The 13,825-nt window shown below is 43.9% G+C and overlaps 1 protein-coding gene across 1 annotated transcript in view; it reads right to left on the bottom strand.

Moving 5' to 3' along the window:
- LOC141116655 (NACHT, LRR and PYD domains-containing protein 12-like) overlaps positions 1-13,825 on the bottom strand; it is a 423,319-nt gene that overhangs the window by 10,952 nt on the left and 398,542 nt on the right. Inside the window, exon 7 of the mRNA XM_073609048.1 lies at positions 4,138-4,302. Within this exon, the coding sequence (XP_073465149.1) occupies positions 4,138-4,302 (165 nt within the window). The remainder of the gene's footprint in view (positions 1-4,137; positions 4,303-13,825) is intronic.

Below are 13,825 nucleotides of genomic sequence, written 5' to 3' on the forward strand. Positions count from 1 at the left end.
TTTTGGTGGGGCAATTCTGATGGGGCAGTTTTGATGTGGGCAATTCTGATGGGGCAGTTTTGATGGGGCAATATAATGGGGCAGTTTTGATGGTGGCAATATGATGGAGCAGTTTTGATGGAGGCAGTTTTGATGGGGCAATTTTGATGGGGTAGTTTTGATGGGGGCAATATGATGGGGCAGTTTTTATGGGGCAATTCTGATGGTGTCAATATGATGGGGCAGTTTTGATGGGGGAAGTTTTGATGGCTCAATTCTGATGGGGGCAATTTTGATGGGGCAGTTTTGATGGTGGCAATATGATGGGGCAGTTTTGATGGGGGCATGTGATGGGTGTTATGATACGCTTTGCTGGGGGCAATGTGATGCGATTTGTGGGGGGTGTTGTGATGCGAATTGCGGGGAGTGATGTAATGCCATTTGCAGGGGATGTTGTGAAGCAATTTGCAGGGGGCTATGTGATGTGATTTGCGGGGGGTGTTGTGATGTGATTTGCAGGGAGCGATGTGATGCCATTTGTGGGGGTGTTGTGATATGATTTGTGGGGGGCTATGTGATGCGATTTGTGGGGGTGTTGTGATGCAATTTTCAGGGGGTGTTGTGATGTGATTTAGGGGAGATGTATGATGTGATTTGCTGGGGGCAATGTGATTCAATTTTTTCGGGGGGTGTTGTGATACAATTTGCAGGGAGCGATGTTAAGCCATTTGTGGGGGGTGTTGTGATGCGATTTGCGGGGGGCTATGTGATGCGATTTGTGAGGGTGTTGTGATGCAATTTGCGGGGGGTGTTGTGATGTGATTTGTGGGGAGCTGTATGATGCGATTTGCAGGGGGTGTTGTGATGCGATTTGCGGGGGCTATGTGATGTGATTTGTGGGGGCTATGTGATGCGATTTGCGGGGGTTGTTGTGATGCAATTTTCTCAGGACGATGTGATGTCATAGAAATTCATCTTTACTTGCTCTACGCCATTTGCAGGTAGGCAATGCAAGAAATAATGCAATTGTAATTTATTTACTTATTCCTGGAGGGAGGAGGGGAGGAGAGGTTTGCATAGCTAAGGGGCAATAATTTCCTCTGACACTGCCGTAGCTATGGAAACCTGACCTGAAACCTATCACGCTGCTTGTGCTGCACTGAGCATGTGCGAGATCTACAAGGATGAGATCCAGGAAGAAATACAGTCTGGCTTCAGATGCCCACACTTAAGATGGCCACGGCCTGCTGGAAGTTTATAAAATAACAAACTAATGCTATAATCTAACAAAACGGACCTTAGTTTACAGACTAACTTTACTAGCATACATTAAGCTTGTGTATTATAGGACTATTTTTATTTAAAAAGTATACATTCGGCCGGAACACCGCTTTAAAAAAAGAAAAAAGACCAGTTTTGCGGCGCGTTCAAAGTGCTTGGAAGTGCTGCCCATTCACTTCAATGGGTAGGGGCATTTTGGGAGCTCTATTTATAATGCTCATAACCCGCCCCAAAGATGCTGCTTGCAGGACTTTTTCTAATGTCCCACAAGTGCACCGCTCCAGTGTGAAAGCACTCATACAAATAAATGGGAGGCAGTTTTCAGGTGCTATTTCTAGTGCTAAAATGTCTGAAAACTGCCTCAGTGTGAAAGGGGTCTAACAGAAATACCAGAGATTCGTCCAGATGGATTAAATCAATGCTGATCAACTTCCACCTCTTTGCAGCAACTTCAATCAACCTCCCCCACACCGGTGAGCAAACAGGTCACTTACCAAAAGGTTTGTCCCCACAAGGCCCAGACACGCTTGTTTATATCCTTCCAGCAGCGCCACTCCGCTCAAGCCGGCTTCCGATGAGAACAGACTGTGCCACGGAATGTCAGTCCTCCAGGTAGTATCTCCAATATCACCCGACATATCCAGACAATGGCCGCAATCACATTATATAGAAAAGAAAAAGCCTCCATAGTGCATAATCCTTAAATATATATAGAATCACAGATTGTACACTTCCATCATATACACGAGTATACACAGAACTCAGAGCACACACCGCTCCGGACTGCAGCCGTGTATGATGGAGTCCAGGCAGTGACATGGAGGCTTTTCCTTTTCTATATAATGTGATTGTGGCCATTGTCTGGATACCTCGGGTGATATTGTATTTTTGCACATTATATGTTATACAGACTGAAGTAGCTGTGAATTTTTATTATTGATCAGTATTGGTGGAGTTATCACATCTACATTAGAAGTGTTGGTATTCGGACACATTGTAGATTGCAGATTTCTCATTTGTCTCATCACACATTTTATCACTAAGTGTAGGGCTCTATACATAGAATTATATTATACTATTTGTACTTCTATATCAGACTTCCTGCTGGCGGCTGGTTTTCATTCATTCGATTTGCACAAAGTTGTTCATGTTTTTTAGTGCAGATATTAAATGTTTTATATTTTTATATCCAGCTTTAGAGAACTGTCTGATATTGGTGATATATAAAGACAACCAGGAGATGAAATATATCTCCATTATTATTAGGTTTATGTAGTTTAGACATACACTATATTACCAAAAGTATTGTGACGCCTGCCTTTACAAGCACATGAACTTTAATGGCATCTCAGTCTTAATCCTCGTACACACGATCAGATTTTTGGATGACCGTTCGTCCTTTTTTTGTGGCATGCTAGTCTCATATCGAAAGTGAAGAGGTTACTCTCCATATGAAAATTCCCTTCTGACAGAATACAACTTCAGAAGTGACGTGATGTGTTGAATAGTTTTGTATGTATTCTTTCGTTTCTTAGCATGCATAGTCTTGCTCTTACAATTTATTTTGGATTAAACAAAAATCAGATGCTGAGTTCACGTACGATAAAAATTTTATAGCCTTCACATCCAGCTTTTGTCAGACAAAAAATCGGAATTGGCTGTCAAAAGCACCATACTAACGATCATGTTGGATTAGAAGGCCTGGCTTGCAGTCTCCACTCTACATAATACCAAAGATGTTCTATCGGGTTGAGGTCAGGTCTCTGTGCAGGCCAGTCAAGTTCCTCCACCCCAAACTCACTCATCTATGTCTTTATGGATCTTGCTTTGTGCACTGGCAAATCATTTGGTGAAGGGGCGATTATGGTGTGGGGGGGTATTATGGAGTGGGGGGAGGGGGGATTATGGTGTGGGGGGAGGGGGGATTATGCTGTGGGGGGTGTTTTTCAGGGGTTGGATTTGGCCTCTTAATTCCAGTGAAGGGAACTCTTAAGGCATCAGCATACCAAGACATTTTGGACAATTTCATTCTCTCAACTTTGTGGGAACAGTTTGGGGATGGCTCCTTCCTGTTCCAAAATGACTGTGTACCAGTGCACAAAGCAAGGTCCATAAAAACATGGATGAGCGAGTTTGGGGTGGAGGAACTTGACTGGCCTGCACAGAGTCCTGATCTCAACCCGATAGGACACCTTTGGGATGAATTAGAGCAGAGCCTGTGAGCCAGGCCTTCTCATCCAACATTAGTGCCTGACCTCACAAATGTGCTTCTGGAAGAATGATCAAACATTCCCATAGACACACTCCTAAACCTTGTGGACAACATTCCCAGAAGAAATTAAGCTGTTATAGCTGAAAAGGGTGGGCCAACTCCATATTGAACCCTACAGACTAAGACTGGGATGCCATTAAAGTTCATGTGTGTGTAAAGGCAGGTGTCCCAATACTTTTGGTAATCTAGTGTAATAGTCCAGTATTGGATATTTAGGCTCCATGCACACTGGCTTGATACATTGCTGCTACTATAGGAGTTTTGTATTCTGCCTGTAGAAGCAGCTCCATGTTCCAAGACATACTTTGAGCTCAATGTTTAGAGGCAGGAAAAAAAAACTTCTGGTTCATGTTTCTGATTGGAACTTTCTGGCAGAAAAAATGCAAAACTCTCCTAAACTCGTCTAAACTTTGTACAATAAAATCTCTATATGAAAGTGTTTTTCTGCCAAGGGAACTGACATTTTTTAAGCCCAGTGTGCATGGAGCCTTATGGAGTCTAAAGATGGAAAGTGATGACATTTTCATATTTCTATATTATTTATGTGGTTTAGATATAAAACTGTCCCAGAATATTATTGTCTCAGTCAGTTCTGTTATACTCACCGTAATTCCTCTATCCGGCTTGTTGTCAGAGCTTCCATCACATCCCTGAAATGAGGACCCTCCAGATTGTTCCCAGACAGGATCAGTGTCCTCAGTGTCTGGTTATTTCTTATTCCAGATGCCAGGTGGGGGCAGGAACTGTCTGTCAGGTGATTATTCTCCAATCTGTAGAAGAAGAGAAGAATGTTATCAGAAGAAAATGAATTTCTCCCCCAGGAATGAATGTAACTATTCTCTACATGAATGGAACTCATTTCTCTTTACTGGAATCATTAATATGAGATCACTTTATAAAACACGATCGATCATCTACACTATTGGAGGATTTCTCTTTTTGTGGATCCCAATTACTAAATGTGACATGAGAAGTGGATGAGGCGGTGTGATCCATTCATTATTCCTGTATGGGGATTGGACCATACACACTCACACTGACCTCTAGGCTTTCACCTCCAACCATCTGCTAAGTCTTGGATTCAGTTGTGGGGATTCACTTTGAAGGTCACAGAAGTCTCACTCATGTTGTGGAAACTTCATTGACTAAAAGTGACACCATTGTACTTTGGGATTTCCTTAGAACATCATGGTGGAGGATTTGATCTTATGGTGTGGAGAAGATTTTATTATTACCGTTCTTTATTTGGAGCTTTTTTGAAAATGTTGTACTAATATTGCTGCACTAATTTTATATCTGCTGATTATAAATTCTCTTCATTAGTTATCAGTGAAATAGTCTCCATACCATTGTTATATAAACACTTATAGGGAGTTTTGTGATGAGGAGTCTCACTTTTATTGTTATATTGTCACATTTATATTGTGTGAATGTTATATACTAGTGCTGCAGTCTTCCATATTATACTAGATGTGATAATTCCACCAATAGGGATCAGATATAACAATTCCATTCACTACAAAAATACTTTCATACATGTGAGGAAGGGCAGATCTCCTCCAATCTATTCACAGATACTTCAATCTATATAACATATAATGTACAAAAATACATAAATATGAAGAGCAACAAAGTTATCTCATAAAATTACAAATATCAAGAGAAAGTTCATAAATGTGAAAAAGCAGATTTCCTACAAGCCATTCACCACTACTTCCATCTCCAATCACCATACAGTGACTTGTGTAGTAAGACCCCTTTCACACTGCAGAGCCGATAAAACAGCCCTAAATAGCTGGTCATTTTTGCGGTGTTTTAGCTGCGCTTTTCATGCGCTAGTGGGCCGTGACAACAGGACCTTAAAGTGGAGCTCCACCCATATTTTAAAGTAATTTCCTTCCAAATCCGCTGTGTGTGCTGATAAAGAATTGGCATATTTTTCCCTTAAACTCACTTTTATATACTGTATAGTAATCGGCACTTCCTGTCCTCGGCCGCGGCCCAGCATTTCCTCCCCCCTCTGCAATGCCTCCTGGGAGATAGTTGTCATCAATCCCAGGAGACAATAGGCATCGCTGGGCCGTAGCATCGCTTTTGTTGCCATGGTTACCAAAGCTTCTTATACACAGTAATGGGCGGTGGGGGAGGTGGCTGGAGCATCTCAGCTCTGATTACATACAGAGCCTGGGGGAGGGGACAGACACACCATGTACTGATTTATAATAGAGGAATATGATGGGGCAATATGACGGGGCAGTTTTGATGAGGCAATATGATGGGGCAGTCTTGATGGGGGCGGTTTTGATGGGGCAGTTTTGATGGGGTAGTTTTGATGGGGGCAATATGATGGGGCAGTTTTGATGGGGCAGTTTTGATGGGGTAGTTCTGATGGGGGCAATATGATGGGGCAGTTTTGATGGGGCAATTCTGATGGTGTCAATATGATGGGGCAGTTTTGATGGGGGAAGTTTTGATGGGGCAATTCTGATGGGAGCAATTTTGATGGGGCAGTTTTGATGGTGGCAATATGATGGGGCAGTTTTGATGGGGGCAGTTTTGATGGGGTAATTCTGATGGGGTCAATTTTGATGGGGGCAACATGATGGGACAGTTTTGATGGGGCAATTCTGATGGTGGCAATATGATGGAGGAAGTTTTGATGGGGGCAGTTTTGATGGGGGCAATTTTAATAGGGGCAGTTTTGATTGGGGCAGTTTTGATGGGGCAGTTTTGATGGGGCAATTCTGATGGTGGCAATATGATGGGCAGTTTCGATGGGGGCAGTTTTGATGGGGCAATTCTGATGGGGAAATTTTGATGTGGCAGTTTTGATGGTGGCAATATGATGGGGCAGTTTTGATGGGGGCATGTGATGGGTGTTATGATACACTTTGCTGGGGGCAATGTGATGCAATTTGTGGGGGGTGTTGTGATGCGAATTGCGGGGAGTGATGTAATGCCATTTGTGGGGGATATTGTGAAGCAATTTGCAGGGGGCTATGTGATGCGATTTGTGGGTGGTGTTGTGATGTGATTTGCAGGGAGCGATGTGATGCCATTTGTGGGGGTGTTGTGATATGATTTGTGGGGGGCTATGTGATGTGATTTGTGGGGGTTTTATGATGCAATTTTTGAGGGGTGTTGTGATACGATTTGGGGGAGCTGTATGATGCAATTTGCTGGGGGCAATGTGATGCAATTTGCGGGGGGGTTGTGATACGATTTGCGGGGGGTGTTGTGATGCGATTTGCGGGGGGGGGTTGTGATGCTATTTGCGGGGGTTGTTGTGATGCAATTTTCTCGGGGTGATGTGATGTCATAGAAATTCATTTTTACTTGGTCTACGCCATTTGCAGGTAGGCAATGCAAGAAATAATGCAATTGTAATTTATTTCCTGGAGGGAGGTGGGAAGGAGAGGTTTGCATAGCTAAGGGGCAGCAACTTCCTCTGACACTGCCGTAGCTATGGAAACCTGACCTGAAACCTATCACACTGCTTGTGCTGCACTGAGCATGTGCGAGATCTGCAAGGATGAGATCCAGGAAGAAATACAGTCTGGCTTCAGATGCCCACACTTAAGATGGCCACGGCCTGCTGGAAGTTTATAAAATAACAAACTAATGCTATAATCTAACAAAACGGACCTTAGTTTACAGACTAACTTTACTAGAATACATTAAGCTTGTGTATTATAGGGGTATTTTTATTTAAAAAGTATACATTCGGCCGGAACACCGCTTTAAAAAAATAAAAAAGATCAGGATCATAACAACAGCAATTGTCTTCAGGTAGCTTTAGGTGCACACTGTGCAGAGGACACAGTACACTAATTGTAAATACTGTAGCTGTCTGCCTGTGGTATTAATAGGATCAGAAGAACACCACTAATTTTCTTCAGGTAGCTTTAGGTGCACACTGTGCAGAGGACACAGTACACCAACTGTAAATACTGTAGCTGCCTGCCTGTGGTATTAATAGGATCAGAAGAACACCACCAATTTTATTCAGGTAGCTTTTGGTGCACACTGTGCAGAGGACACAGTACACTAACTGTAAATACTGTAGCTGCCTGCCTGTGGTATTAATAGGAGCAGATCAACAGCAATTGTCTCCAGGTAGCTTTAGGTGCACACTGTGCAGAGGACACACTACACTAACTGAAAATACTGTAGCTGCCCGATTGTGGCATTAATAGGATCAGAAGAACACCACTAATTTTCTTCAGGTAGCTTTAGATGCACACTGTGCAGAGGACACAGTACACTAACTGTAAATACTGTAGCTGCCTGCCTGTGGTATTAATAGGAGCAGAACAACAGCAATTGTCTCCAGGTAGCTTTAGGTGCACACTGCAGAGGACGCACTACACTAACTGTAAATACTGTAGCTGCCTGCCTGTGGTATTAATAGGAACAGAAGAACACCACTAATTTTCTTCAGGTAGCTTTAGGTGCACACTGTGCAGAGGACACAGTACACTAATGCCCTGTACACACGATAGGATTTTCTGATGGAAAATGTGTGATAGGACCTCGTTATCGGAAATTCTGACCGTAAGGCTCCATCACACATTTTCCATAGGAATTTCCAACACACAAAATTTGAGAGCTTGCTATAAAATTTTCCGACAACAAAATTCATTGTCGGAAATTCCTATCGTGTGTACACAAATCCGACGCACAAAGTGCCACGCATGCTCAGAATAAATTAAGAGACAAAAGCTATTGGCTACTGCCCCGTTTATAGTCCTGACATACGTGTTTTACGTCACCACGTTCAGACCGATCGGATTTTCCGACAACTTTGTGTGACCGTGTGTATGCAAGACAAGTTTGAGCCAACATCCGTCGGAAAAAATCCTAGGATTTTGTTGTCAGAATGTACGATCAATGTCCGACCGTGTGTATGGGTCATAACTGTAAATACTGTAGCTGCCTGCCTGTGGTATTAATAGGAGCAGAACAACAGCAATTGTCTTCAGGTAGCTTTAGGTGCACACTGTGCAGAGGACACCGTACACTAACTGTAAATACTGTAGCTGCCTGCCTGTGGTATTAATATAGGATCAGAAGAACACCACAAATTTTCTTCAGGTAGCTTTAGGTGCACACTGTGCAGAGGACGCACTACACTAACTGTAAATACTGTAGCTAATAGGACTAATAGGATCAGAAGAACACCAGCAATTTTCTTTAAGTAGCTGTAAAAACACCTACCTGCCTGTCAGTAGTAGGGATGAGTCGAACACCCCCCTGTTCGGTTCGCACCAGAACATGCGAACAGGAAAAAAGTTTGTTCGAACACGCGAACACCGTTAAAGTCTATGGGACACGAACATGAATAATCAAAAGTGCTAATTTTAAAGGCTTATATGCAAGTTATTGACCTGGGTCCTGCCCCAGGGGACATGGATCAATGCAAAAAAAGTTTTAAAAATGGCCGTTTTTTCGGGAGCAGTGATTTTAATAATGCTTAAAGTGAAACAATAAAAGTGTAATATCCCTTTAAATTTCGTACCTGCTGGGTGTCTATAGTATGCCTGTAAAGGGGCACATGTTTACCGTGTTTAGAACAGTCTGACAGCAAAATGACATTTCAAAGGAAAAAAAGTAATTTAAAACTACTCGCGGCTATTAATGCATTGCCGGTCCGACAATACACATAGAAGTTCATTGATAAAAACGGCATGGGAATTCCCCACAGGGGAACCCCGAACCAAAGTTTTAAAAAAAAATGACGTGGGGGTCCCCCTAAATTCCATACCAGGCCCTTCAGGTCTGGTATGGATATTAACCACTTGACCACTGGGCACTTAAACCCCCTTAATAACCAGACCAATTTTCAGCTTTTGGTGCTCTCACATTTTGAATGACAATTACTCAGTCATGCAACACTGTATCTATATGAAGTTTTTGTCCTTTTTTCACACAAATATAGCTTTCTTTTGGTGGTATTTAATCACCGTTGGGTTCTTTATTTTTTGCGCTATAAAAGAAATAAGACCGAAAAATTGGTAAAAAAATGCATTTTTCTTCGTTTCTGTTATAAAATTTTGCAAATTAGTAAATTTTCTTCATATATTTTGGCCAAAATTTATACCGTTGCATATCTTTGGTAAAAATAACCCAAATTAGTGTATATTATTTGGTCTTTGTGAAAGTTATAGCATCCACAAGCTATGGTGCCAATATCTGAAAATTGATCACACCTGAATTACTGACGGCCTATCTCATTTCTTGAGACCCTAACATGCCAGAAAAGTACAAATACCCCCCAAATGACCCCTTTTTAGAAAGAAGACATTCCAAGGTATTTAGAAAGATGCATGGTGAGTTTTTTGAAGTTGTAATTTTTTCCCACAATTCTTTGCAAAATCAAGGTTTTTTTTTTCTTGTTTTTTTTTCACAAAATTGTCATATTAGCAGGTTATTTCTCACACACAGCATATGCATCCCACAAATTACACCCCAAAACACATTCTGCTATTACTCCCGAGTATGGCGATACCACATTTGTGACACTTTTAAACAGCGTGGCCACATACAGAGGCCCAACATGCAGGGAGCACCTTCAGGCGTTCTGGAGCACCCAGGCCAATTCTGACATTTCTCTCCTACATGTAAAAATCATGATTTATTTGCTAGAAAATTACATAGAACCCCAAAACATTATATATGTTTTTTTAGCAAAGACCCTAGAGAATACAATAGTGGTCATTGCAACTTTTTATCTCGCACGATATTTGCGCAGCAATTTTTCAAACGCATTTTTTTGGGGGAAAAAACTGTTTTGTGCTTTAAAAAACCAAAACAGTAAGGTTAGCCCAATGTTTTTGCATAATATGAAAGATGAATTTATGCCGAGTAAATAGATACCTAACATGTCACCTTTCAAAATTGCACACGCTTGTGGAATGGCGCCAAACTTCACTACTTAAAAATCCCCATAGGCGACGCTTTAACATTTTTTACTGGTTACAAATTTTGAGTTACAGAGGAGGTCTAGGGCCAAAATTATTGCTCTCACTCTGCCGATCGCAGCGATACCTCACATGTGTGGTTTGAACACCGTTTTCATATGTGGGCGGGACTTACGTATGCGTTCGCTTCTGCATGCGAGTACACGGATAGGGGCGCTTTAATTTTTTTTTTTAATTGTTCATTTTACTTTATTTATTTTAGTTTGACACTTTTTTCCAAAAAAAAATATTTTTGATCACTTTTATTCCTATTACAAGGAATGTAAATATCCCTTGTAATAAGAATATGGCATGACAGGTCCTCTTTACAGTGAGATATGGGGTCAATAAGACCCCACATCTCACCTCTAGGCTGTGCCTGAAATTAAAAAAAAAAAACGACCCTGGCTTTGATTGTAGCGGTGAGTCGGTAGAAGCACCGGAGGGCAGCGGGAGGGGGGGACGTCCCCTCTCGCCTCCCGTAAGAACGATCAAGCAGTGTAACAGCCGCTATGATCATTCTTATGGCGTAGGGTATCGCCGGCTGAAAAAGCTGATATCTGAATGATGCCTGTAGCTGCACCCATCATTCAGATATCCCCGCACAAAGTCAAGGACGTCGTATGACGGCAGGAGGGAAGTGGTTAAAATGCTTTTTTTTAAAACACAAAGTTGTCCATTTAAACAATATTTCTAACACATAGCATGTACATACCAAAAATGGCACCCCAAAATAGATTCTCCTACTCCTCCTGAGTATGGTGATACCACATGTGTGAGACTTCCACAGCCTGGCCACATACAAAGGCAGAGTATGGCTGAGCATGGCCGAGTATGGCTGAGCATGGCCGAGTATGGCTGAGCATGGCTGGGTATTGCAGAGTATCGCCGAGTATGACTGGGTATGGCAGAGTATGGCTGGGTATCACCGAGTATTGCAGAGTATGGCTGGGTATTGCGGGGTATTGCAGAGTATGGCTGGGTATGGCAGAGTATTGCGGGTTATGGCAGAGTATTGCAGATTTTTGTGGGGTATTGCAGAGCATGACTGGGTATGGCAGAGTATGGCAGAGTATGACAGAGTATGGCTGGGTATCACCAAGTATTGCAGAGTATGGCTGTGTACTGCGGGGTATTGCAGAGTATTGCGGGATATTTCGGGGTATTGCAGGGTATGGCAGAGTATTGTGGGGTATTTTGGGGTAATACAGGGTATGGCAGAGTATTGCAGGGCATTGCAGAGTATTGCGGGGTATTGCAGAGTATTGCGGGGTATTGCAGTGTATGGCAGAGTATTGCGGGGTATTGCAGAGTATTGTGGGGTATTTCAGGGTATTGCAGGGTATGGCAGAGTATTGCGGGGTATTTTGGGGTATTGCAGGGTATGGCAGAGTATTGCGGGGTATTGCAGGGTATGGCAGAGTATTGCGGGGTATTGCAGGGTATGGCAGAGTATTGCGGGGTATTGCAGAGTATTGTGGGGCATTGCAGAGTTTTGTGGGGCATTGCAGAGTATTGTGGGGTATTGTGGGGCATTGCAGAGTATTGTGGGGTATTGTGGGGCATTGCAGAGTATTGTGGGGCATTGCAGAGTATTGCACAGCATTGCAGGGCATTGCAGAGTAGTGAGGGATGGCTGAGCATGGATGGATGGATGGCTTGATGCCTCTATGCAGCGCTGTGGGCACTACAGATGCAGCCCACAGCACTGCTACCATCCATCCATCCCCCTCTCCGCTCACAGTGTACCGATTGGTACACAGGAGGGGAGGAGAGGAACCGGCGTCATGAGATGACGCGGTTCGTTTACATGTGATTGCTCCGTCATTTGACGGAGCGATCACATGGTAAATGGACGCGATTAGCGGGGGGGCATGCGAGAGCACAATTCTGGGAGGACGTCCCTGGATGCCCTCCCAGAGTTAAGCAACCGCCCTGTAGCCTTCATTTGGCTATGGGCTGGTTGTTAAGTGGTTAAGGGGAACCACGCACCAAAATTTAAAAAAAAAATGGTGTGGGGTCCCCCAAAAATCCATACCAGACCCTTATCCGAGCACGCAACCTGGCAGGCCGCAGGAAAAGAGGGGGGGACGAGAGAGCACCCCCCCTCTTGAGCCATACCAGTCCACATGCCCTCAACATTGGGAGGGTGCTTTGGGGTAGCCCCCAAAACACCTTGTCCCCATGTTGATGAGGACAAGGGCCTCATACCCACAACCCTGGCTGGTGGTTGTGGGGGTCTGCGGGCGGGGGGGCTTATCGGAATCTGGAAGCCCCCTTTAACAAGGGGACCCCCAGATCCCGGCCCTCCCCCCTGTGTGAAATGGTAGGGGGGTACAAAAGTACCCCTACCATTTCACTAAAAAAGTGTCAAAAATGTTAAAAATTACAAGAGACAGTTTTTGACAATTCCTTTATTTAAATGCTTCTTCTTTCTTCTATCTTCCTTCATCTTCTTCTTCTTCTGGTTCTTCTGGCTCTTCTGGTTCTTCCTCCGGTGTTCTCGTCCAGCATCTCCTCCGCGGCTTCTTCTTCCCTTCTTCTCCTCGGGCCGCTCTGCATCCATGACATGGCGGGAGGCTCCTGCTCTTCTCTTCATCTTCTTCTCTTCTTCATCTTCTTCATCTTCTTCTCCGGGCCGCACCACACCCATGCTGGCATGGAGGGAGGCTCCCACTGTGTGATGCTTCTCCTCTTCTGACGGTTCTTAAATAACGGGGGTGGGGCCACCCAGTGACCCCGCCCCCTCTGACACATGGTGACATGACAGGACTTCCTTGTGGCATTCCCCATGATGCCACAGGGAAGTCCCGTCAAGTCACCATGCGTCAGAGGGGGGTGGGGTCACCGGGTGGCCCCGCCCCCGTTATTTAAGAACCGTCAGAAGAGGAGAAGCGTCACACAGCGGGAGCCTCCCTCCATGTCAGCATGGGTGTGGAGCGGACCGGAGAAGAATATGAAGAAGAGAAGAAGATGAAGAGAAGAGCGGGAGCCTCCCCCCATGCCATGGATGCGGAGTGGCCCGAGGAGAAGAAGGGAAGAAGACGCCGCGGAGGAGATGCTGGATGAGAACACTGGAGGAAGAACCAGAAGAACCAGAAGAAGAAGAAGATGAAGGAAGATAGAAGAAAGAAGAAGCATTTAAATAAAGGAATTGTTAAAAACTGTCTCTTGTCATTTTTAACATTATTGACACTTTTTTAGTGAAATGGTAGGGGTACAAAACCCCCTTACCATTTCACACAGGGGGGAGGGCCGGGATCTGGGGGTCCCCTTGTTAAAGGGGGCTTCCAGATTCCAGTAAGCCCCCTGCCCGCAGACCCCCACAACCACC

Source organism: Aquarana catesbeiana, linkage group LG13 (assembly GCF_042186555.1).
Source record: "Aquarana catesbeiana isolate 2022-GZ linkage group LG13, ASM4218655v1, whole genome shotgun sequence".
In the NCBI taxonomy this organism is placed as follows: domain Eukaryota; kingdom Metazoa; phylum Chordata; class Amphibia; order Anura; family Ranidae; genus Aquarana; species Aquarana catesbeiana.